General features: G+C 44.3%; 1 protein-coding gene across 6 annotated transcripts in view; it reads right to left on the reverse strand.

Annotated features, from left to right (window-relative positions):
• LOC124048092 (myocardin-like) overlaps positions 1 to 23,368 on the reverse strand; it is a 143,839-nt gene that overhangs the window by 13,119 nt on the left and 107,352 nt on the right. For all 6 annotated transcript variants that reach the window (XM_046368523.1, XM_046368522.1, XM_046368520.1 and 3 more), the window contains one exon: positions 12,421 to 12,486. In XM_046368523.1, coding sequence (XP_046224479.1) covers positions 12,421 to 12,486 — 66 coding nt within the window. The remainder of the gene's footprint in view (positions 1 to 12,420; positions 12,487 to 23,368) is intronic.

Consider the following 23,368-nt stretch of genomic DNA (forward strand, 5'->3'; position numbering starts at 1 on the left):
GGAACCAAAGGGAGTGACAGATATAGGAGAGGAACCAAAGAGAGTGACATGTATAGGGAAGGAACCAAAGGAAGTGACATATATAGGGAAGGAACCAAAGGGAGAGACATATATAGGGAAGGAACCAAAGGGAGTGACATATATAGGGAAGGAACCAAAGGGAGTGACATATATAGGGAAGGAACCAAAGGGAGTGACATATATAGGGAAGGAACCAAAGGGAGTGACATATATAGGAGAGGAACCAAAGGGAGTGACGTATATAGGGAAGGAACCAAAGGGAGTGACATATATAGGGAAGGAACCAAAGAGAGTGACATATATAGGGAAGGAACCAAAGGGAGTCATATATATAGGAAAGGAACCAAAGGGGGTGACATATATAGGAGAGGAACCAAAGGGAGTGACATATATAGGGAAGGAACCAAAGGGAGTGACATATATAGGAAAGCATCGTGAAGAAGGCGCAGCAGCGCCTCTTCAACCTCAGGAGGCTGAAGAAATTTGGCTTGTCACCAAAAGCACTCACAAACTTCTACAGATGCACAATCGAGAGCATCCTGTCGGGCTGTATCACCGCCTGGTACGGCAACTGCTCCGCCCACAACCGTAAGGCTCTCCAGAGGGTAGTGAGGCCTGCACAACGCATCACCGGGGGCAAACTACCTGCCCTCCAGGACATCTACACCACCCGATGTCACAGGAAGGCCATAAAGATCATCAAGGACAACAACCACCCGAGCCACTGCCTGTTCACCCCGCTATCATCCAGAAGGCGAGGTCAGTACAGGTGTGTCAAAGCTGGGACCGAGAGACTGAAAAACAGCTTCTATCTCAAGGCCATCAGACTGTTAAACAGCCACCACTAACATTGAGTGGCTGCTGCCAACACACTGACTCAACTCCAGCCACTTTAATAATGGGAATTGATGGGAAACGATGTAAAATATATCCCTAGCCACTTTAAACAATGCTACCTAATATAATGTTTACATATATCACGGTTGACAACTCCATTGTGTCCTCCCAGAGCGCTAAGAACCTTGGCGTGATCCTGGACAACACCCTGTCGTTCTCAACTAACATCAAGGCGGTGGCCCGTTCCTGTAGGTTCATGCTCTACAACATCCGCAGAGTACGACCCTGCCTCACACAGGAAGCGGCGCAGGTCCTAATCCAGGCACTTGTCATCTCCCGTCTGGATTACTGCAACTCGCTGTTGGCTGGGCTCCCTGCCTGTGCCATTAAACCCCTACAACTCATCCAGAACGCCGCAGCCCGTCTGGTGTTCAACCTTCCCAAGTTCTCTCACGTCACCCCGCTCCTCCGCTCTCTCCACTGGCTTCCAGTTGAAGCTCGCACCTGCTACAAGACCATGGTGCTTGCCTACGGAGCTGTGAGGGGAACGGCACCTCAGTACCTCCAGGCTCTGATCAGGCCCTACACCCAGTTCGGTCTTAGTGCCAGCATCGGTTTGTGGTAAATACGAAAAATATGGATTGAAATGCTCTTGGTAAATAGTATGATCTACAGTTTATCATGAGGTATTCTAACTCAGTAACTATTAGTATTGCTGTGTATGTTGTTGTATTGATGTTATAATCTCTCTATCAGCAGACCTCAACTGTTTTTGAAGTGTCAGAGATCTAATATTTTCAAAGATGATAAACAAAATGGAAGAGGTCATTGGCACATTACCGGACAGCTGAACAACAGCCGTCTTCAATCAGATACCTCTTCGTAGGTGACTCACTGGAGCCATGTAAATCAGACACAGTCAAAACAGAGATGTGGGGAGGGACACCCACACACACACACACAGACAAACACACACTCGCCCTTCTCCCCTGGACCCAAATACAGCTGCTGTTTGTCTCTATAAAGCATGTCCCTGTTCCTAGGGAGGGAGAGTAAACCTCGGTGCTCCAGCCTTTTATTGACCACAATATGTTTACTGAAGAGACAGAGGAAGAGAACATAAAACCAGCATATACAGAAACCCTGGCTGGTCACATAGAGAGAGAGCAGAACTAACATACTTGGATGTAAAAGAAACTTTTGAATATGTCCCAATCACATACTTTGGGTTAAGGGACCCCTTCATTGTTTGCTGAAGTTTTTCTCTCTCCAGCTAGTATACAAAATGGTATGCTTTAATAGTGTTGCTACGGTTACCACATAACTGCTATGGGGAAGCTATGACTGTTGCAAACTATACTACCAACACTGCATGCTATTCAATGCATTCTTTTGGTTACTTGTGATTCACACTAAATTTAAAAGTTTGACTACTTTTAGTATTTCACTGCAGCTGTATAGCCTCATCTTCACTCCACTGAAGAGTTAAAACACACCATTTTCAAACTCAAAAACAAACTCAAAGCAAAGTCATGTTTATCTGTGAAAAATCACACACAGGTTCATGTGAGTCACACACCTCAAGATGCAGGCAGATAGGTGTTACTCAGTGATACATGTCGTGGCGGTTGCCTGTCTGAAGGCAGCAGTCAAGTGGAATGATATTCTTGTGCACCAGCTCCATGGGGCCAGGTCCCAGGGCCAGTTTGTCATTGAGGTCATCTGCCAGACAGGCTCTCTTCAGCCTCAGCTGAAGCAAAGTTCTTCATACATCCTTTAAAAAAGGGTTCCACCCTTACACGGTACTATTTAACCATTCTTTTTTGGTGTGAAGGCAGTCAGATTTCCTCCACTAGATACGTTTTTAGTTGTTGTTGAGCTAATTAAAAGTGGGACTGTGACATGGGTAAGACTGCCTTATGTGCACACACACACTATACAAATAATCCTGGATTAGGTTGGCTCAATATCCTTGCTTCTTTTAGGATGGGTTACCTGCTGGTGTGCTGCAGCCTGAGCTACCTTGATTAATCCCCCGAGAGAAATAGTGAGAGCATTTATTTGGTCAAATCTTTAACCCTTTACACTCCTACCTGTAAACAAGTTGAAAATGGTAGCTAAATTGGAACGCAGTGGCTGTACAGTAACATGCTATACATGACGTCAGAGTCCAGGCTCTGCGTTTCACAGCGCTGTATGGGTTTTGACTGACAGCCGTTCTGAACATGAGCACCTCGCGCCACAAGAAGTTGCACCCCGTCCCTCCCACTAATTGGGCAACTTTTGCAATTGTTTTTGTAGTCTGAGGGAAATGCTGTAAATTAAGAGGATTCTATGGATTGTGAAAGATGAGAAGTTGAGGATTATATGATGTCATACAAGCAAGCTAAAATACCTGTGAGTCCAAATGTGCACTTCACATTTCAAAATCATATAAACTCATGTCATACACGGTGTCAACATTTATAATCAATATGTTTGAATTACAGTTACCAGATGACATGGCGTCTGGGTTGTTCTGAACAGAATGGCCCTGTGTTTGTCTATTGGGAAGAACATTTGTGCACCCATGACTTCTTTCTACGGGCAGTGGCGAACCAGTCATTCAGGGCAGGCCACTTTCTTATTGTTGCCTATTTTGCATGTTGTTTAAGCATGAATACATGTCACAAATCAGTTTGAAAACAATGTAAAACAAATAAAAGTGGTTAGAGCGTTGGACTAGTAACCGGAAGGTTGCAAGTTCAAACCCCCGAGCTGACAAGGTACAAAACTGTCGTTCTGCCCCTGAACAGGCAGTTAAACCCACTGTTCCTAGGCCGTCATTGAAAATAAGAATTTGTTCTTAACTGACTTGCCTGGTTAAATAAAGGTAAAATAAAAAAAAAAAATAAAAATAAAGCCTCCATACAAACATGGTCTCATTTTTTGCTTTCTTGAGTGAGGCAGCTCCAAAATGCAGGTGTTTCAGTCTAGTGCCTTATGTGTTGGTGGGGAAGCCAGCGGAAAATACGGAACGTAAGGGGTTGGTAATGTTCTTCAGTTGCGCCATGATTGGCTCGAGGTCCTGTCACTCATGGGGACACTACGTCACCGCAAAATCTACGGGGAGAGCTAAAAAATTCAAGCCCCTTCAGTGCTGCCATAGAGTTACATTAGAAGTGCCCATCCAAGAAGGCTCAAGGTCATTGGTCACAGATAAAATGACATCAACTCACGTTATATCTACAGTAGCTTTGATTGTCAACATCATACTTTTAAAATCTTAGTTAGGAGTCATCATCAATTAAGTTGAGAATCTACGAAGATAAATAATGAAGACAAATTACAGATAAAATGTATCGGTGCTCATCGGCCATTGGACATAAACATTACACAACAAGTTGGAAATTGAAATTCAACAATGACTGGTTTCAGTGGAGTGGGTGTGTGGTCCCACTTCTGGGATGAAGGGAATTTTTTCCAAGGTTAAAATGATAACCATTCAACATTGGCCATGCAGTCAATCCAGCATGATTTCTGCCGCGCTCAAAACAACTTAACTCAGAACTGGGGAAATCTGACAATGAATTCAAGACAACTGGGAACTCAGTAAAAAACGAGCTCCGACTGGAAAAATACGCTTTGAACGGTCATCGGGCCTCTTTCTAGAGCTACGACCTGAAGATCACTGACGTCATCATGATTCAACCTTGTTTTTTTTCCCAGAGTTCCAAGTAGTCTTGAAAGTACCATAAATCCAGAGAATGCCAGACTTTGATGACAAAGTTTGATGACAAAATTTGCCTACGAAGCACCGCCACGCTACCTTCCTGTGCAAGTGAGCACAAGAAGGTGAGTCCAAAAATGTACTGTATGCTGCTGCTTAAATGATGTAATATGCCAGGGAGACATGTAGCTAATAAAGTAATAAATACTAAGTGTATGTTGTGTAGTAAACTGTTAGTAGCCCATGTGCCACACCCTAATAATTTGGTCTATTTTCACCTCTTAATTTCACCTACTGTTCTGACCTGGTGGTGCACATGTAGCCTATAACCTGTTTTAGAGAAATGTAATCATTGAATATTGTAAGAACTTTCATTGTCAGTTTATATGGTCCCTTCATTTATCCTACGGTTCTGACTCCGTGTACAGGGAGAACACTGTAAGAGCGGCCCAAGTTCTGAATTATGTCATAGATCGCTCATTAATGTCTTAATCGAAGTGACGGATTTCCTCGGCAGGGTAGCCTAGTGGTTAGAGCATTGGACTAGTAACCGGAAGGTTTCAAGTTCAAATCCCCGAGCTGACAAGGTACAAATCTGTCGTTCTGCCCCTGAACAGGCAGTTAACCCACTGTTCCTAGGCCGTCATTGAAAATAAGAATTTGTTCTTAACTGACTTGCCTAGTTAAATAAAGGTAAAATAAATAGTTTGTACATCTCAATTGTCAGTACAAACCATATTTGTTTATCAGATATTGTTTCTGTAGTTGCTCCAAGGCAAAGCTCGGAGAGCTAAAAAACAAACACCTTATAGACGAAGACTCTTCTTTGAATCACAAAAGAGGGGTTAAATGATGAAGACATATTTCGGTTGAATGCATTCACCCATGACTGCGTGGCCATGCACGCCTCCAACTCGATCATGAAGTTTGCAGACGACACAACAGTAGATCACCAACAACAACGAGACAGCCTTTAGAGAGGAGGGGAGGGCACTCGGAGTGTGGTGTCAGGAAAACAACCTCACACTCAACGTCAACAAAACAAAGGAGATGATTGTGGACTTCAGGAAACAGCAGAGGGAGCACCCCCCTATCTACATTGAAGGGACAGCAGTGGAGAAGGTGGAAAGTTTTAAGTTCACATCACGGACAAATTGAAATGGTTCACCCACACAGATAGTGTGGTGAAGAAGGCGCAACAGCGTCTCTTCAACCTCAAAAGGCTGAAGAAATTTGGTTTGTCACCTAAAACCCTCACAAACTTTTACAGATGCACAATGGAGAGCATCCTGTGACACCTACAGCACCCGATGTCACAGGATGGCCAACAACCACCCGAGCCACTGCCTGTTCACCCCGCTACCATCCAGAAGGCAAGGTCAGTACAGGTGCATCAAAGTTGGGACCAAGAGACAGAAACTATTTCTCAATCTCAAGGCCATCAGACTGTTAAACAGCCATCACTAACACAGGGAGCTTGCTGCCTACATACAGGATTGAAATCACTGACCACTCAAACAACGGATCACTAGTCACTTTATTAATGCCACATTAATAATGATGTTTACCTATCTTGCATTACTTATCCCATATGTACACTACCATTCAAAAGATTGTGGTCACTTAGAAATGTCCTTTTTTGTGGCTCTAACCACAATAGAAGGAGTGTGAGGCCCCGGTGCGCAACTGAGCAAGAGGACAAGTACATTAGAGTGTCTAGTTTGAGATATGGACTGGGTAGTCTACAGAATGTAATGTAATATAATCAAATAACAAGGGCCCTTTTGCAACCATCGATGGCACTAGATTGTCGCCAGCTGATGTCTCGTTAAACCATTAATATGAACTAAATTCACCAGCACAGCTAATATCAATTGCAACCATGATTGGTCACCTCATTACCGCTCCCTAAAAGATGATGTCGGTGTTACCCTTAGTCCTGCTTGCAACCAAAGTCTTTGAAGATATGTTCGCCCTCTGGTTGGTATTGTCACAGGAACAATGTAGTTATTTTTGAACAAACTAAGGACAGTTTATCAATTTGACAAGCATTCAATATAATAATAATAATGGTGCAATGTTATGGGCTCCGAACCAATTGTGCTATTTGGAATATTTTGTGTGTTTTTTCTCATTATTTGTATCTTAATGTTTCTGCCACCATCTTTTATGACCGAAAAGAGCTTCTGGATGTCAGAACAGCAATGAATCACCTCGAACTGGACAAAGATATTTTCTTTAACGAGTTGGACGTGAAGGATTTACTCCAGATGCCCGACATGCCCCAAATCCCCGTCATTCGCATGAAGATGCAGATACAGGTGACGCAGATCTGAGTGCCTTGAGAGAATTTATCGGCAAGTGGGTAACCCGCCTCTACCATCCGTCCTATTGGCCAACGTGCAATCAATGGAAATTAAACTGGATGAGCTCTGTTCAAGACTATCCTACCAATTGGACATAAAAAATGTAATATCTTATGTTTCACAGAGTCGTGGCTGAACGACGACATCGATAATATACAGTTGGTTGGTTTTTCCGTGCATTTGCAAGACAGAAAAGCTGTAAGATAAGGGATGGTGGTCTGTGTCTATTTGTCAATAACAGCTGGTGCTCGAAATCAAATATTAAGGAAGTCTCAAGGTTTTGCTCGCCAGAGGTAGATTTTCTCATGATAAGCTGTAAACCACACTATTTACCAAGAGAGTTTTTGTCTATTTACCACCACAAACCGATGCTGCCACTAAGACCGCACTCAACGAGCTGTATAGGGCCGTAAGCAAACAAGAAAATGCTCATCCAGAGGCGGCACTCCTAATTGCCGGGAACTGCAATGCACGGAAACTTAAATCCGTTTACCTCATTTCTACCAGTATGTTACATGTGCAACAAGAGACAAATATCCATAGAAAGCTTTCCCTTCCCCTCAATTTGACAAATCTGACCATAATTCTATCCTCCTGATTCCTGCTTACAAGCAAAAACTAAAGCAGGAAGTACCAGTGACTCGCTCAATATGGAAGTGGTCAGATGACGCAGATGCTAAGCTGCAGGACTGTTATGCTAGCACAGACTGGAATATGTTCCGGGACTCATCCAATGGCATTGAGGTGTATACCACATCAGTCACCGGCTTCATCAATAAGTGCATTGATGACATCGTACCCACAGTGATTGTACGTACATACCCCAACCAGAAGCCATGGATTACTGGCAACATCCACACTGAGCTAAAGGGTAGAGCTGCTGCTTTCAAGTAGTGGGACTCTAACCCGGACACACTTATAAGAAATCCCGCTATGCCCTCAGATGAACCATCAAACAGGCAAAGCGTAAACACTAAGATTGAATCCTCCTACACCGGCTCCGACGTTCGTCGGATGTGGCATGGCTTGCAACTATTACCGGACAACAATGGGAAGCCTTAATATAACCGTACAGAATGGCAAATAACAGAGCTCATTGTCTCTCTGTCAAACTGTCAGAGGTTTGGCTTTGACTCTCCAGTCCTCTGAAGGATAATATAGTGTGTACGTGTGTGTGTAACCAGTGGTAAGTGTGCGGAGGAACAGAAACCAGAGGCACGGCATGGCCTATCAGTTTCTGGGAGTCTCCCGGAGATAAAGCAAGCAGCATGGGCAAACGTGATTGGTTGACAGGGCAGATACTGTTTTAGAAATGTTTTCCGATTGGACGTTTATCTGGTGATAGTAGGCAAGAGGTCGGCGGTACACATGAAAAGGGTTTTGGCATCTATTAACTTTCTCACTCACACACACACACACACACACACACACACACACACACACACACACACACACACACACACACACACACACACACACACACACACACACACACACACACACACACACACACACACACACACACACACACACACACACACACACACACACACACACCACTGTTTATAAATACCCAGGCAAGTGCACTCACACAGAATACAGCAATGGCCTCTATAGTGGAGATGCCCTTGTTTCTCTAACAGATGTTAGCCAGTTTGTAATATACTTATAGGAGCATTAAATGCAGACGAAATATGTCAATTTCATGACTCCAGTTTATATTATGTGGTTAGAGGTATAGATCATAGATCCGCTTGTATCATATCATATTATGGGGTTAGAGGTATAGATCATAGATCCGCTTGTATCATATCATGGGGTTAGAGGTATAGACCATAAATCTGCTTGTATCATATCATGGGGTTTAGAGGTATAGATCCGATTGTATCATATTATGGGGTTAGAGGTATAGATCATAGATCCGCTTGTATCATATCATGGGGTTAGAGGTATAGACCATAAATCTGCTTGTATCATATTATGGGGTTTAGAGGTATAGAGACATATCATGGGGTTAGAGGTATAGATCATAGATCCGCTTGTAACATATTATGGGTTTAGAGGTATAGATCCGACTGTATCATATTATGGGGTTAGAGGTATAGATACATGGTGTTCCACTCTCTCCCTCTAGTAACGCAGTACATGGTGTCCCACTCTCTCTCTCTCTGTATCATATCATGGTGGTTAGATGGTGTCCCTCTCTCTCTCTCTCTAGTAATGCAGTACATGGTGTCCTAGTAATGCTCTCTCTCTCTCTCTAGTAATGCAGTACATGGTGTCCTCTCTCTCTCTAGTAATGCAGTACATGGTGTCCTCTAGTAATTCTCATGGTGTCCCTCTCTCTCTCTCTAGTAATGCAGTACATGGTGTCCCACTCTCTCTCTCTCTCTAGTAATGCAGTACATCTCTCTCTCTCTAGTAATGCAGTACATGGTGTCCTCTCTCTCTCTCTCTAGTAATGCAGTACATGGTGTCCCTCTCTCTCTCTCTCTCTAGTAATGCAGTACATGGTGTCCCCTCTCTCTCTCTCTCTAGTAATGCAGTACATGGTGTCCCTCTCTCTCTCTCTCTCTCTCTCTAGTAATGCAGTACATGGTGTCCCTACATGGTGTCCCACTCTCTCTCTCTCTCTCTAGTAATGCTCTCTCTCTCTCTCTCTCTCTCTCTCTCTCTCTCTCTCGTTATGCAGTACAGTTATGCAGTACATGGTGTCTCTCTCTCTCTCTCTCTCTAGTAATGCAGTACATGGTGTCCCTCTCTCTCTCCCTCTCTCTCTCTAGTAATGCAGTACATGGTGTCCCTCTCTCTCTCTCTCTCTCTAGTAATGCAGTACATGGTGTCCCTCTCTCTCTCTCTCTAGTAATGCAGTACATGGTGTCTCTCTCTCTCTCTAGTAATGCAGTACATGGTGTCCTCTCTCTCTCTCTCTCTCTAGTAATGCAGTACATGGTGTCCTCTCTCTCTCTAGTATGCAGTACATGTAATGCAGTACATGGTCTCTCTAGTAATGCAGTACATGGTCTCTCTCTCTCTCTCTCTCTCTCTCTCTCTCTCTCTCTAGTAATGCAGTACATGGTGTCCCTCTCTCTCTCTCTAGTAATGCAGTACATGGTGTCCCTCTCTCTCTCTCTAGTAATGCAGTGCATACATGGTGTCCCCCTCTCTCTCTAGTAATGCAGTACATGGTGTCCCTCTTTCTCTCCCATGGTCTCTCTCTCTCTCTCTCTCTCTCTCTCTCTCTCTCTCTCTAGTAATGCAGTACATGGTGTCCCACTCTCTCTCTCTCTAGTAATGCAGTACATGGTGTCTCTCTCTCTCTCTCTAGTAATGCAGTACATGGTGTCCCACTCTCTCTCTCTAGTAATGCAGTACATGGTGTCTCTCTCTCTCTCTAGTAATGCAGTACATGGTGTCTCTCTCTCTCTCTAGTAATGCAGTACATGGTGTCCCTCTCTCTCTCTAGTAATGCAGTACATGGTGTCTCTCTCTCTCATGGTGTCCCTCTCTCTAGTAATGCAGTACATGGTGTCCTCTCTCTCTCTAGTAATGCAGTACATGGTGTCTCTCTCTCTCTCTCTCTCTCTAGTAATGCAGTACATGGTGTCTCTCTCTCTCTAGTAATGCAGTACATGGTGTCTCTCTCTCTCTAGTAATGCAGTACATGGTGTCTCTCTAGTAATGCAGTACATGGTCTCTCTCTCTCTCTCTCTCTAGTAATGCAGTACATGGTGTCCTCTCTCTCTCTCTCTAGTAATCTCTCTCTCGTTATGCAGTACATGGTGTCCCACTCTCTCTCTAGTAATGCAGTACATGGTGTCCTCTCTCTCTCTCTCTCTAGTCTCTGCAGCAGTACATGGTGTCCCTCTCTCTCTCTCTCTCTCTAGTAACGCATGGTGTCCCCTCTCTCTCTCTCTCGTTATGCAGTACATGGTGTCCCACTCTCTCTCTCTCTAGTGCAGTACATGGTGTCCCAGTACATGGTGTCCCCTCTCTCTCTCTCTCTAGTAACGCAGTACATGGTGTCCCTCTCTCTCTCTCTCTAGTAATGCAGTACATGGTGTCCCTCTCTCTCTCTCTAGTAATGCAGTACATGGTGTCCCTCTCTCTCTCTCTCTCTAGTAATGCAGTACATGGTGTCTCTCTCTCTCTCTCTCTCTCTCTCTAGTAATGCAGTACATGGTGTCCCTCTCTCTCTCTCTCTAGTAATGCAGTACATGGTGTCCCTCTCTCTCTAGTAATGCAGTACATGGTCTCTCTCTCTCTCTCTCTCTCTCTCTCTCTAGTAATGCAGTACATGGTCTCCTCTCTCTCTCTCTCTCTCTAGTAATGCAGTACATGGTGTCCCTCTCTCTCTCTCTAGTAATGCAGTCATGGTCTCTCTCTCTCTCTCTCTCTAGTAATGCAGTACATGGTGTCTCTCTCTCTCTCTCTCTCTCTCTCTCTCTCTCTAGTAATGCAGTACATGGTCTCTCTCTCTCTCTCTCTCTCTAGTAACGCAGTACATGGTGTCCCACTCTCTCTCTCTCTATCTCTCTCTCTCTCTCTAGTAATGCAGTACATGGTCTCTCTCTCTCTAGTAATGCAGTACATGGTGTCCCTCTCTCTCTCTCTCTCTCTCTCTCTCTCTCTAGTAATGCAGTACATGGTGTCCCTCTCTCTCTCTCTCTCTCTCTCTCTCTCTCTAGTAATGCAGTACATGGTGTCCCTCTCTCTCTCTCTCTCTCTCTCTCTCTCTAGTAATGCAGTACATGGTGTCCCTCTCTCTCTCTCTCTCTCTAGTAATGCAGTACATGGTGTCCCTCTCTCTCTCTCTCTAGTAATCTACAGTAATGCAGTACATGGTGTCTCCTCTCTCTCTCTCTCTCTAGTAATGCAGTACATGTGTCCTCTCTCTCTCTCTCTCTCTCTAGTAATGCAGTACATGGTGTCCCTCTCTCTCTCTGTAATGCAGTACCTCTCTCTCTCTCTCTCTAGTAATGCAGTACATGGTGTCTCTCTCTCTCTCTCTCTAGTAATGCAGTACATGGTGTCCTCTCTCTCTCTAGTAATGCAGTACATGGTCTCTCTCTCTCTCTCTCTCTCTCTCTCTCTCTCTCTCTCTCTCTCTCTAGTAATGCAGTACATGGTCTCTCTCTCTCTCTCTCTCTCTCTCTCTCTCTCTCTCTCTCTCTCTCTCTCTCTCTCTCTCTCTCTCTCTCTCTCTCTCTCTCTCTCTCTCTCTCTCTCTCTCTCTCTCTCTCTCTCTCTCTCTCTCTCTCTCTCTCTCTCTCTCTCTCTCTCTCTCTCTCTCTCTCTCTCTCTCTCTCTCTCTCTCTCTCTCTCTCTCTCGTTATGCAGTACATGGTGTCCCACTCTCTCTCTCTCTAGTAATGCAGTACATGGTGTCACACACGCTTATGAGACACACTTGTCACGTTGGTGGCTGAGAGGTGTGTGTGTTTGTGTGCACGCACACTTGCACGTGTATGTAAAAGTGTTACTCACGAGGCATGATTCCCTGGTCTGCAAGCTGCTTTCCAGTCCTCCTCTGCTGGAGTCTGAACTGCAGAACTACAGGGGGGAGATGGAGGAGGGAGACAGAGAGATGAGGGAGGGAGAGAGACAGAGAGATGAGGGAGGGAAGGAAAGGGTGGGGGAAGCAGATACAGAAGGGTTGAGAAACTATTCTAATTTCAGCAGAGAAAGTATTGCTATGGTTGTGTGCCGGTGAGAGAACTGGGTTTGACAAATCATGAACCAAAATCATTGTATGAAAGTTCTCAAAGTTCTGATGCTACATTAACATCCTGAAAAATGCAGCAGCATGCCACCATCTTCTATCCCACTTCTGTCTTGCCTCTAAAGCTAAGCAGGGTTGGTCCTGGTCGGTCCCTGGATGGGAGACCAGATGCTGCTGGAATTGGTGCAGGAGGACCAGTAGGATGCACTCTTCCCTCTGGTCTAAAAAAAATTAATATCCCAATGACCCAGGGTAGTGATTGGGGACATTGCCCTGTGTAGGGTACCGTCTTTCAGATGGGACTTTAAACGTCTGTCGACTCTCTGCGGTCAGTAAAGATCCCATGGCACTTATTGTACGGGTGTTAACCCTGGTGTCCTGGCTAAATCCCCAATATGGCCCTCAAGGCTACCTAATCATCCCCAGCTTCCAATTGGCTGATTCATCCCATTCCTCTCTGCTATAACTATTTCCCAGGTCATTGCTGTAAATGTGGTAAAATAAGGGTTAAACAAATAAAACACAAGCCTCATGCCAATCTCTGTGTGCATAGAATAGTTGCAGAGACACACAAAGTAAAAAAATTATGCTGTGGGCTGACATATTTCTGTGTTAAACAAATAAAACACAAGCCTCATGCCAATCTCTGTGTGCATAGAATAGTCGCAGAGACACACAAAGTAAAGAATTATGCTGTGGGCTGACATATTTCTGTGAACAGGATGTAAGGAATGATAAACACAGCTCCCTCCTGGCCTTAGATCTGCTAGGCAGTGTGTGGTCTGTCTGTGCTCTGACACACACACACTGGCCCTCGTCTGCCGATCCTCCCTTAGCCTCCATCCAAAGAACCCTTGTGTGTGTGTGTGGAGTCTGGTGTGTGTGTGGGGGTCGTAGACGCCCGTTAACCCCATGTCAGTGTGCACGTGTGTGTTCTGTGCTCCCCTGCAGAAGAGGTCTCACAACGGGACCCTCCAGCTGAGATGATCAGCCAGGTCACCCGTGATTCAAGTCAGTATTCAACGTCAATCCATGTAGGGAGAGATGTGGAAACCACTCACTAGGGGAAACCTAGTTTGTTGGCATTGTGGACAGGGATGGCGGATGGGCGTAAGCATTTGCCTCGGATTCCAAAGGTAGCAAGTTTCGAATCCAGTTTTTAAGGGTATTCCCAAACCTTAACCATTCAGAGTTAATGCCTAATGTTAAGATTTCAGAGATGACGCCAGAACTAAAGCTTAAAACACTTTGAAATGTGATGTTTGTAACAACATGGATAAATGTCTAACTATGACGTGAGACTGGTTGAGAACTGGTTGAGTGTGACGTGATGATTATCTCGGTTTCTCTCGTCACTCTGGGATGGCTCAGAGTCTATAGTGGACCGTTGAATGGACAGAGCTGCTATGTAGTTTCACGGTTCTGTTTCATCAATACACCACGGGGGCATGTTTGAACAATGTCACACTGTCAACACTGGACACATACCGAGCGATGCTTGAGGTATGTGTGTGTGTGTGTGTGTGTCGGCTTTATCTCTCCGTCCTCTCATCTACCTCCGTTACATAATTACATCATTCTCTAAACATCTGCTTGAGATTTACAGTTTGGCAGCAGCACAGCCATTCGCTTTGACTAGACGCTGGGACAAAACATGTCACAGTGCAAACTATTTTTTCATTATACTAACCTTTCAAATCACTTTTGAATATCTCTCTCTTTCTGTCAATGGATCAAATGCCTACCCCACTGGACCCTAGCCAGGTTGAAATTCAATAGTATTAATACCTCATGAATCTATAAATACAATATCGCATAAATATAATATCTCATAACACAGTCATAACGACCTGTTGTCAAATCAGCTGCCATGCTCCTGGAGAGGTCAAAGGGTTTAGTTCCTCTAAAGAGGAGTTCCTGTGATTGGACATCCTCACCTAAAGAATCATACATTGGGGCGGCAGGGTAGCCTAGTGGTTAGAGCGTTGGACTAATTCACCATGTAATCTGCTACAGTCAAGTGTGTTAATTGAATCTGTGTGAAAAAAATGTGTTGAGTCAGGATTGGCTAATGAGATAATTGTAGCCTCTCCCACCAATTTGAGTTGATTGAATGTGTATATGCGTTTGTAGAGAAAGAGGCAGCGTAAGTAGCTGAAGGAAAGGGTAGAGGAGAGCATGTGCAACAGATTTTATGCTCTTACCTTTTGATTCTTGTTTTATCCTTTCAGCATGATTTTAACCATTGGTGTATTTGTCTATTTATTCAAATAAATTCTCCATTTTGGAGTAAAACTGTTCCTGACTTCAAGAAACATTTTCATGTGCACGAGATAATGGCCAACTTTGTCGCAGTTGCCTAAACAAGACTACGATCTCTAACATCCCACTAACTTGAGATGTTTCTCCCTCTCTCTTTCAGATAAACGTAGATAAACACACCATCAACAGACTGTTTCATTTATGTCACTGGGGCACATCCTCATCAGATCCATCCTCGGTGATTATTGCTGCTTGTCAGTGTGTAACAGTTGGCTCTGAACCTTGCTTTATTATCACCTGGCCCTCTGCAGTCACACAGAGATGGCATTGAAAAAACACCAACGCTACAGTACTGTTAACACACAATTCAGGGTGAGAGAAAATACACCTTTAATTATGAAAGCTTCGTATTCCATACAACAAAACAGGTGGAAGCTACTGGAAGCTTAAATCAGGGTTTACAACAACCTGGCATTTATATGCCATGAAACTCTCCAGAGGCAGCAGAGGACAAATGTGACCCGTTTCAGGAAACTAGGCGTATGTTGCAGGTCACTACTTCACAGGAGAGCCGTTTGAAAGTAAACTTAAAAACAATAGAGGCAGTGTATGCCATCTATAAATACAAATGTAAAAAAACAGCAACCTTCCCACCATGACCATTGCCATGATTGGCTGAGATAATGAATGAGCTAGACATGATTGGCTGAGATAATGAATGAGCTAGACATGATTGGCTGAGATAATGAATGAGCTAGACATGCCGAGAGATGAGTTCGGGTTGGTCTGCCATATAGCACGTTTCTGTCTTTTTGAGCTGGCCAGTATGTCTAGGTAATCCTGTCTAACGTAGAAGAACTGCACAAGTGCTGCTCTCCACTTTCTGGAGGATCGAGTTTTGAAATCAGTGGAATTAGAGTATGATAGCTAAGGAGATGGATAAAACTTCTTCAAACTAAGGGCAACCATGGCATCTGTGACAGGGAGAGGCATCCATCCATGCTAGCTACATTTCAGATAATACACGTTTCTAATTTTGACAGAAAGTCATTTTCATTTCAAGTTAAAGTGTACTGTTAGCTAGCTAGCTAATGTTAGCTGGTTGGCTAGCTAGCTAAAGTTACGTGTATGAACGTATTATTCGTATCTCAGAGCCATTTGCCAGGCTAGTTATAGCCTAATGTTAGCTAGCTAACATTGAACCTGGTTGGTTAGCTACTTGCAGATTCATGCAGGGTAGTTCATTGTTTACCTGATTATTCCATTCGGTCTTTGCACCGATTTCATCCATAGGCTAAATTGTAGCAACCTCGTGATGGGTATAGGGAAAATTGGAGTATCATGTAGTAGCCTAATCCTATCAATGTTACACTGAACTGGGTGAATGGAATGTGAATGACAGGTATGCTATGTGATGTAATAAAAATGAGGCCATGTTCATAAATTGTTTTATAGTCATCCCTTCTTGAACGGCACCAACCGCCACTAGCCTTGATATAGTGTTGACATAATATATACACTGAACAAAAATATAAATGCAATTTCTAAGATTTTACAGAGTTACAGTTCATAGAAGAAAATCAGTCAATTGACATGAATGGGCAGGGGCGCAGCCATGGGTGGACCTGGGCGGGCATAGGCACACCCACTTGGGAACCAGGCCCAGCCAATCAGAATAAGCCCCCTCCCCCCCCCGGTTGTGAGGCCGGTTGGACATCCTGCCTAATTTTCTAAAACGAAGTTGAAGGTGGCTTATGGTAGAGAAATTAACATTACATTCTCAGGCAACGTCTCTGGTGGGCATTCCTGCAATCAGCATGCCAGTTGCACACTCCCTCAAAACTTGAGACATCTGTGGCACTGTATTGTGTGACAAAATTGTACATTTTAGAATGGCCTTTTATTGCCCCCCAGCACAAGGTGCACCTGTGTAATCATCATGCCGTTTAATCAGCTTCTTGATATGCCACACCTGTCAGGTGGATGGATAATCTTGGCAAAGGAGAAATGTTCACTAACAAGTATATTAACACATGTGTGCATACAATGTGAGAGAAATTTGCTTTTTTGTGCGTATGGAACATTTCTGGGATGAAACGTGGGACCAAAACTTTACACATCGTGTTTATATGTTTCTTCAGTATACAACTTCAACTTCTCTGAGAGTTATGTAATACTAGAGAGAAGGAAACCACACAAACGTCTCCTGGGACCACTCTGAGACCCTCATCTCTCGCTGTTAAAATACCAGTAGTGGTTCCCATAGCTTACTGTTGTTGGTGTGAGCATGGAGCTGGCAATAGCAGAGTTGTGTGTTTGATTACTGCATAGGCCACTAAATAAACATGTTAACTGCGTGAATGTATTGTCCTCACGACATCAAGCTATCCATTTCCATCGACTGGCCTTCGTACTTTAACTTCATACAAATAACATACAGTATATGAAAGGTCTAAGGAAACGTCGCAAAACACCCACGTCACCAACAGTAATAACCTCAGCCAGGCTCAGAGTGATGTGACTCTGTCTCTCTCTCTGTGACCCAGCATGTAAGACTGAACAGTCTCCCGACATCTGCATGGCATTAATAACCGGCCTATAAGCATAGTGTTTGTGTCACAGCGAACGCTCCTGTGAAAGTCTCTCCCCCCGGTCATACACTGCAATGACTCCAACCCTTCTCTCCCTCTCTCCCTCCCTCCAGAGGTCATTTCCCACTGCGTGGGCGTTGGTTTAAACAACACTGAGGGAAAGCGCAATTTAGCCTGTGATTGCTGGTAAGCAATTACCGTACCGAGCACAGAGATTGCACTGAAGAGCGAGAGAGAAAAAAAGTTGGTAAGAGCATTTTAAGTGGTGATGTTCCTTACTCTTTGTTTTCAGTGAAATGAATCACTTGATAAAATGCTGCTTGACTGTAAACTGTGTGTATCAAACAAATAAACTGTGACTGAGCAGGGCAGGGAGAAAGACCCAAGCATTAGACTGGCTGTAGCTCTGGCTAACATTTAACACCCCCTTCAGAGAGAGAGAGAGAGACAGGGAGAGAGACTTGGCACTACTTTATCCCTGACCTCAACCCAGAGTCTCTTAGAGTGTTCACAGTCAGTCCACTGACACCCCTAACAGATCACAGCAAAATCACACTACTTGAACAGAGCTATGCTCAATCATGAGAAATCAAGGCCAAAAGAACTGAATAATATTGAGAAATGCTATAGATGGAAGGAAAGTAGTATGACAATCTACCAAATAACAATTAGGCAACAACAAATTCAATCCCTTCTTGATAATTCCCTGGACAAAAGGTTTCACTGTAATAGTGAAGGTGTAAACCTGTCAGTAGAAAACCTAAACAGTATATTTGACCACTCAGCTTCCCTATCAAATAAAACAAGTCTAAACATTTTAAGCAGACAACCTAAGAAAATTAACCAACCCCAAAAGGCCTGTGGGGTTGATGGTATCCTAAATTAAATTATAAAATATACAGACCACAAATTCCAATTGGCTATACTTAAACTCTTTAACATCATCCTCAGCTCTGGCATCTTCCCCAATATTTGGATCCAAGGACTGATCACCAAAGTGGAAACAAATTTGACCCCAATAACCACCGTGGGATATCTGTCAACAGCAACCTTGGGAAAACTCCTCTGCATATTCATTAACCGAGCAAATGCCAATTTGGCTTTATACCAAATTACCGTACGACAGACCACGTATTCACCCTGCACACACTAATTGACAAACAAACAAACCAAAACAAATGCAATCTTCTTTGTTGATTTCAAAAAAGCTTGAGACTCAATTTGGCATGAGTGTCTGCTATACAAATTGATGCAAAGTGATGTTGGGGGAAAAGCATACGACATTATAAAATCCAATAAGTGTGCGGTTAAAATGGACAAAAAACATGTATTTCCACAGGGCCTGGAGATGAGACGGAGATGCAGCTTAAGCCCCACCCTCTTCAACATATATATATCAACTATTGGCGATGGCACTAGAACAGTCTGCAGCACCCACCCTACTAGAATCTGAAGTCAAATGCCTACTGTTTGCTGATGATCTGGTGCTTCTGTCCACAACAAAGGGAGGGCCTACAGTAGCACCTAGATCTTCTGCACAGATTCTGTCAGACCTGGGCACAGACAGAAAATCTCAGTAAGACAAATAATGGTGTTCTGGAAAAAAGTCCAGTTGCCAGGACCACGAATATAAATTCCATCTAGACACCGTTGCCCTAAAAAACGACACATACCTTGGCCTAAACATGAAGCCACACAGGTAACTTCCACAAAGCTGTGAACTATCTAAGAGGCAAGAGTCTTTTATGCCTTCAAAATGAACATAAAATTCAACATACCAATTAAGATCTGGTTAAAAATACTTGAATCAGTCATAGATCCCATTGCCCTTTTTGGTTGTGAGGTCTGGGGTCCGCTCACCAACCAAGAATTCACAAAATGGGAAAACTACCAAATTGAGACTCTGCATGCAGAATTCTGCAAAAATTATCCTCAGTGTACAACGTAAAACACAAAATAATGCCTGCAGAGCAGAATTAGGTTGACACCCGCTAATTTTCATAATCCTGAAAAGAGAGCTTCAATTCTACAACCGCCTAAAAGGAAGTGATTCCCAAACCTTCCATAACAAATACATCACATACAGAGATATGAATCTGAAGAAGAGTCCCTAAGCAAGTTTGTCTTGCTCTTGCTCTGTTCACAAACACACCCCACAGATCCCCAGGACAGCAAAACAATTAAACCCAACCAAATCATGACAAAACAAAAAAATAATTACTTCACATTTGAAAGAACTTACAAAAAAAGAGAGAAAACTAGAATGCTATTTGGCCCTAAACAGAGAGTGAACAGTGGCAGAATATATAATAATATAATAATAATAATATATGCCATTTATTTGGACTTACAGTCATGTGTGCATAACAGATGGGTGGTCCCGGGGAGTGCACAGTGGCAGAATACCTGACCACTGTGACTGACCCAAAATTAAGAACATCTTTGACTATGTACAGTGAGCATTGCTACTGAGAAGGCTACCGAAGGCAGACCTGGCTCTCAAGAGAAGACAGGCTATGTGCACATTGCCCACAAAAAAGGTGGAAACTGAGCTGCACTTACTAACCTCCTGACAAATGTATGACCATATTAGAGAGATATAATTCCCTCAGATTACACAGACCCACAAATAATTTGAAAAAAATATATTATTTTGATAAATTCCCATATCTACTGGGTGAAATTCCACAGTGTACAATCACAGGAGCAAGATTTGTGACCTGTTGCCACAAGAACAAACCAGTGTAAATAATACCCATATTTATGCTTATTTTTTTTCCCTAGTGTACCCTTAACCATTTGTACATCGTTGCAACACTGTATATATACGTAATATGACATATGTAATGTCTTTATTGTTTTGAAAATTCTGAATGTGTAATGTTGCCATCACAGCAGCAAGATGTGTGACCTGTTGCTACAAGAAAAGGGCAACCAGTGAAGAACAAACAACATTGTAAATACAGCCCATATTGATGTTCATTTATTTTCCCACACTGCCCCTACTCGGATGGTATTGCGCCGTCCCAACCTTCGCTCTCTCTCCCCCGCTACTCTCTCCTCTTCCATCCTATCATCTCTTCCCTCTGCTCAAACCTTCTCCAACCTATCTCCTGATTCTGCCTCCTCAACCCTCCTCTCCTCCCTTTCTGCATCCTTTGACTCTCTATGTCCCCTATCCTCCAGGCCGGCTCGGTCCTCCCCTCCCGCTCCGTGGCTCGACGACTCATTGCGAGCTCACAGAACAGGGCTCCGGGCAGCCGAGCGGAAATGGAGGAAAACTCGCCTCCCTGCGGACCTGGCATCCTTTCACTCCCTCCTCTCTACATTTTCCTCCTCTGTCTCTGCTGCTAAAGCCACTTTCTACCACTCTAAATTCCAAGCATCTGCCTCTAACCCTAGGAAGCTCTTTGCCACATACTCCTCCCTCCTGAATCCTCCCCCCCCCTCCTCCCTCTCTGCAGATGACTTCGTCAACCATTTTGAAAAGAAGGTCGACGACATCCGATCCTCGTTTGCTAAGTCAAACGACACCGCTGGTTCTGCTCACACTGCCCTACCCTGTGCTCTGACCTCTTTCTCCCCTCTCTCTCCAGATGAAATCTCGCGTCTTGTGACGGCCGGCCGCCCAACAACCTGCCTGCTTGACCCTATCCCCTCCTCTCTTCTCCAGACCATTTCCGGAGACCTTCTCCCTTACCTCACCTCGCTCATCAACTCATCCCTGACCGCTGGCTACGTCCCTTCCGTCTTCAAGAGAGCGAGAGTTGCACCCCTTCTGAAAAAACCTACACTCGATCCCTCCGATGTCAACAACTACAGAACAGTATCCCTTCTTTCTTTTCTCTCCAAAACTCTTGAACGTGCCGTCCTTGGCCAGCTCTCCTGCTATCTCTCTCAGAATGACCTTCTTGATCCAAATCAGGCAGGTTTCAAGACTAGTCATTCAACTGAGACTGCTCTTCTCTGTATCACGGAGGCGCTCCGCACCGCTAAAGCTAACTCTCTCTCCTCTGCTCTCATCCTTCTAGACCTATCGGCTGCCTTCGATACTGTGAACCATCAGATCCTCCTCTCCACCCTCTCCGAGTTGGGCATCTCCGGCGCGGCCCACGCTTGGATTGCATCCTACCTGACAGGTCGCTCCTACCAGGTGGCGTGGCGAGAATCTGTCTCCTCACCACGCGCTCTCACCACTGGTGTCCCCCAGGGCTCTGTTCTAGGCCCTCTCCTATTCTCGCTATACACCAAGTCACTTGGCTCTGTCATAACCTCACATGGTCTCTCCTATCATTGCTTTGCAGACGACACACAATTAATCTTCTCCTTTCCCCCTTCTGATGACCAGGTGGCGAATCGCATCTCTGCATGTCTGGCAGACATATCAGTGTGGATGACGGATCACCACCTCAAGCTGAACCTCGGCAAGACGGAGCTGCTCTTCCTCCCGGGAAGGACTGCCCGTTCCATGATCTCGCCATCACGGTTGACAACTCCATTGTGTCCTCCTCCCAGAGCGCTAAGAACCTTGGCGTGATCCTGGACAACACCCTGTCGTTCTCAACTAACATCAAGGCGGTGGCCCGTTCCTGTAGGTTCATGCTCTACAACATCCGCAGAGTACGACCCTGCCTCACACAGGAAGCGGCACAGGTCCTAATCCAGGCACTTATCATCTCCCGTCTGGATTACTGCAACTCGCTGTTGGCTGGGCTCCCTGCCTGTGCCATTAAACCCCTACAACTCATCCAGAACGCCGCAGCCCGTCTGGTGTTCAACCTTCCCAAGTTCTCTCACATCACCCCGCTCCTCCGCTCTCTCCACTGGCTTCCAGTTGAAGCTCGCATCCGCTACAAGACCATGGTGCTTGCCTACGGAGCTGTGAGGGGAACGGCACCTCAGTACCTCCAGGCTCTGATCAGGCCCTACACCCAAACAAGGGCACTGCGTTCATCCACCTCTGGCCTGCTCGCCTCCCTACCACTGAGGAAGTACAGTTCCCGCTCAGCCCAGTCAAAACTGTTCGCTGCTCTGGCCCCCCAATGGTGGAACAAACTCCCTCACGACGCCAGGACAGCGGAGTCAATCACCACCTTCCGGAGACACCTGAAACCCCACCTCTTTAAGGAATACCTAGGATAGGATAAAGTAATCCTTCTACCCCCCCCTTAAAAGATTTAGATGCACTATTGTAAAGTGGCTGTTCCACTGGATGTCATAAGGTGAATGCACCAATTTGTAAGTCGCTCTGGATAAGAGCATCTGCTAAATGACTTAAATGTAAATGTAAATATACTTTAATATGATTACAGTGTATATAGACATAATTTGATATTTGAAATGTCTTTATTATTTTGAAATGTTTGTGAGTGTAATGTCTACGGTTCACTTTGTGTTGTTTATTTCACTTGCTTTGGCAATGTAAACACATGTTTTCCATGCCAATAAAAACCTGAAATTTACATTTCAATTCAGAGAGAGAGAAAGAGAAAGAGAGAGAGCTGTAGTGTGTTAGAGGGATTTAAATCAGTGCTGTAGTCCACACTGTTCTTACACAGGCAGGTTAGGACACACACCGCTCTCATCACAGCCTAATGATGATAACCTTTAACCTACCACTAATCTCTATCAGAATAAACTAAATGTAAATAGGATTGACACCAAACCATACCCACGTGTGTTTGCTTTTACCAGCGTCTCACCAACAAGTAATTGTCACCCACACACCATAGTATCTTTATCATCCATAGTACCTATAGCATCCATAGCATCTATTAAATACATAGCATCTATAGCATCCATAGTACCTATAGTACCTATAGCATCCATAGTACCTATAGCATCCATAGTACCTATAGCA

The sequence above is a fragment of the Oncorhynchus gorbuscha genome, linkage group LG11 (assembly GCF_021184085.1).
Source record: "Oncorhynchus gorbuscha isolate QuinsamMale2020 ecotype Even-year linkage group LG11, OgorEven_v1.0, whole genome shotgun sequence".
Taxonomy (NCBI): domain Eukaryota; kingdom Metazoa; phylum Chordata; class Actinopteri; order Salmoniformes; family Salmonidae; genus Oncorhynchus; species Oncorhynchus gorbuscha.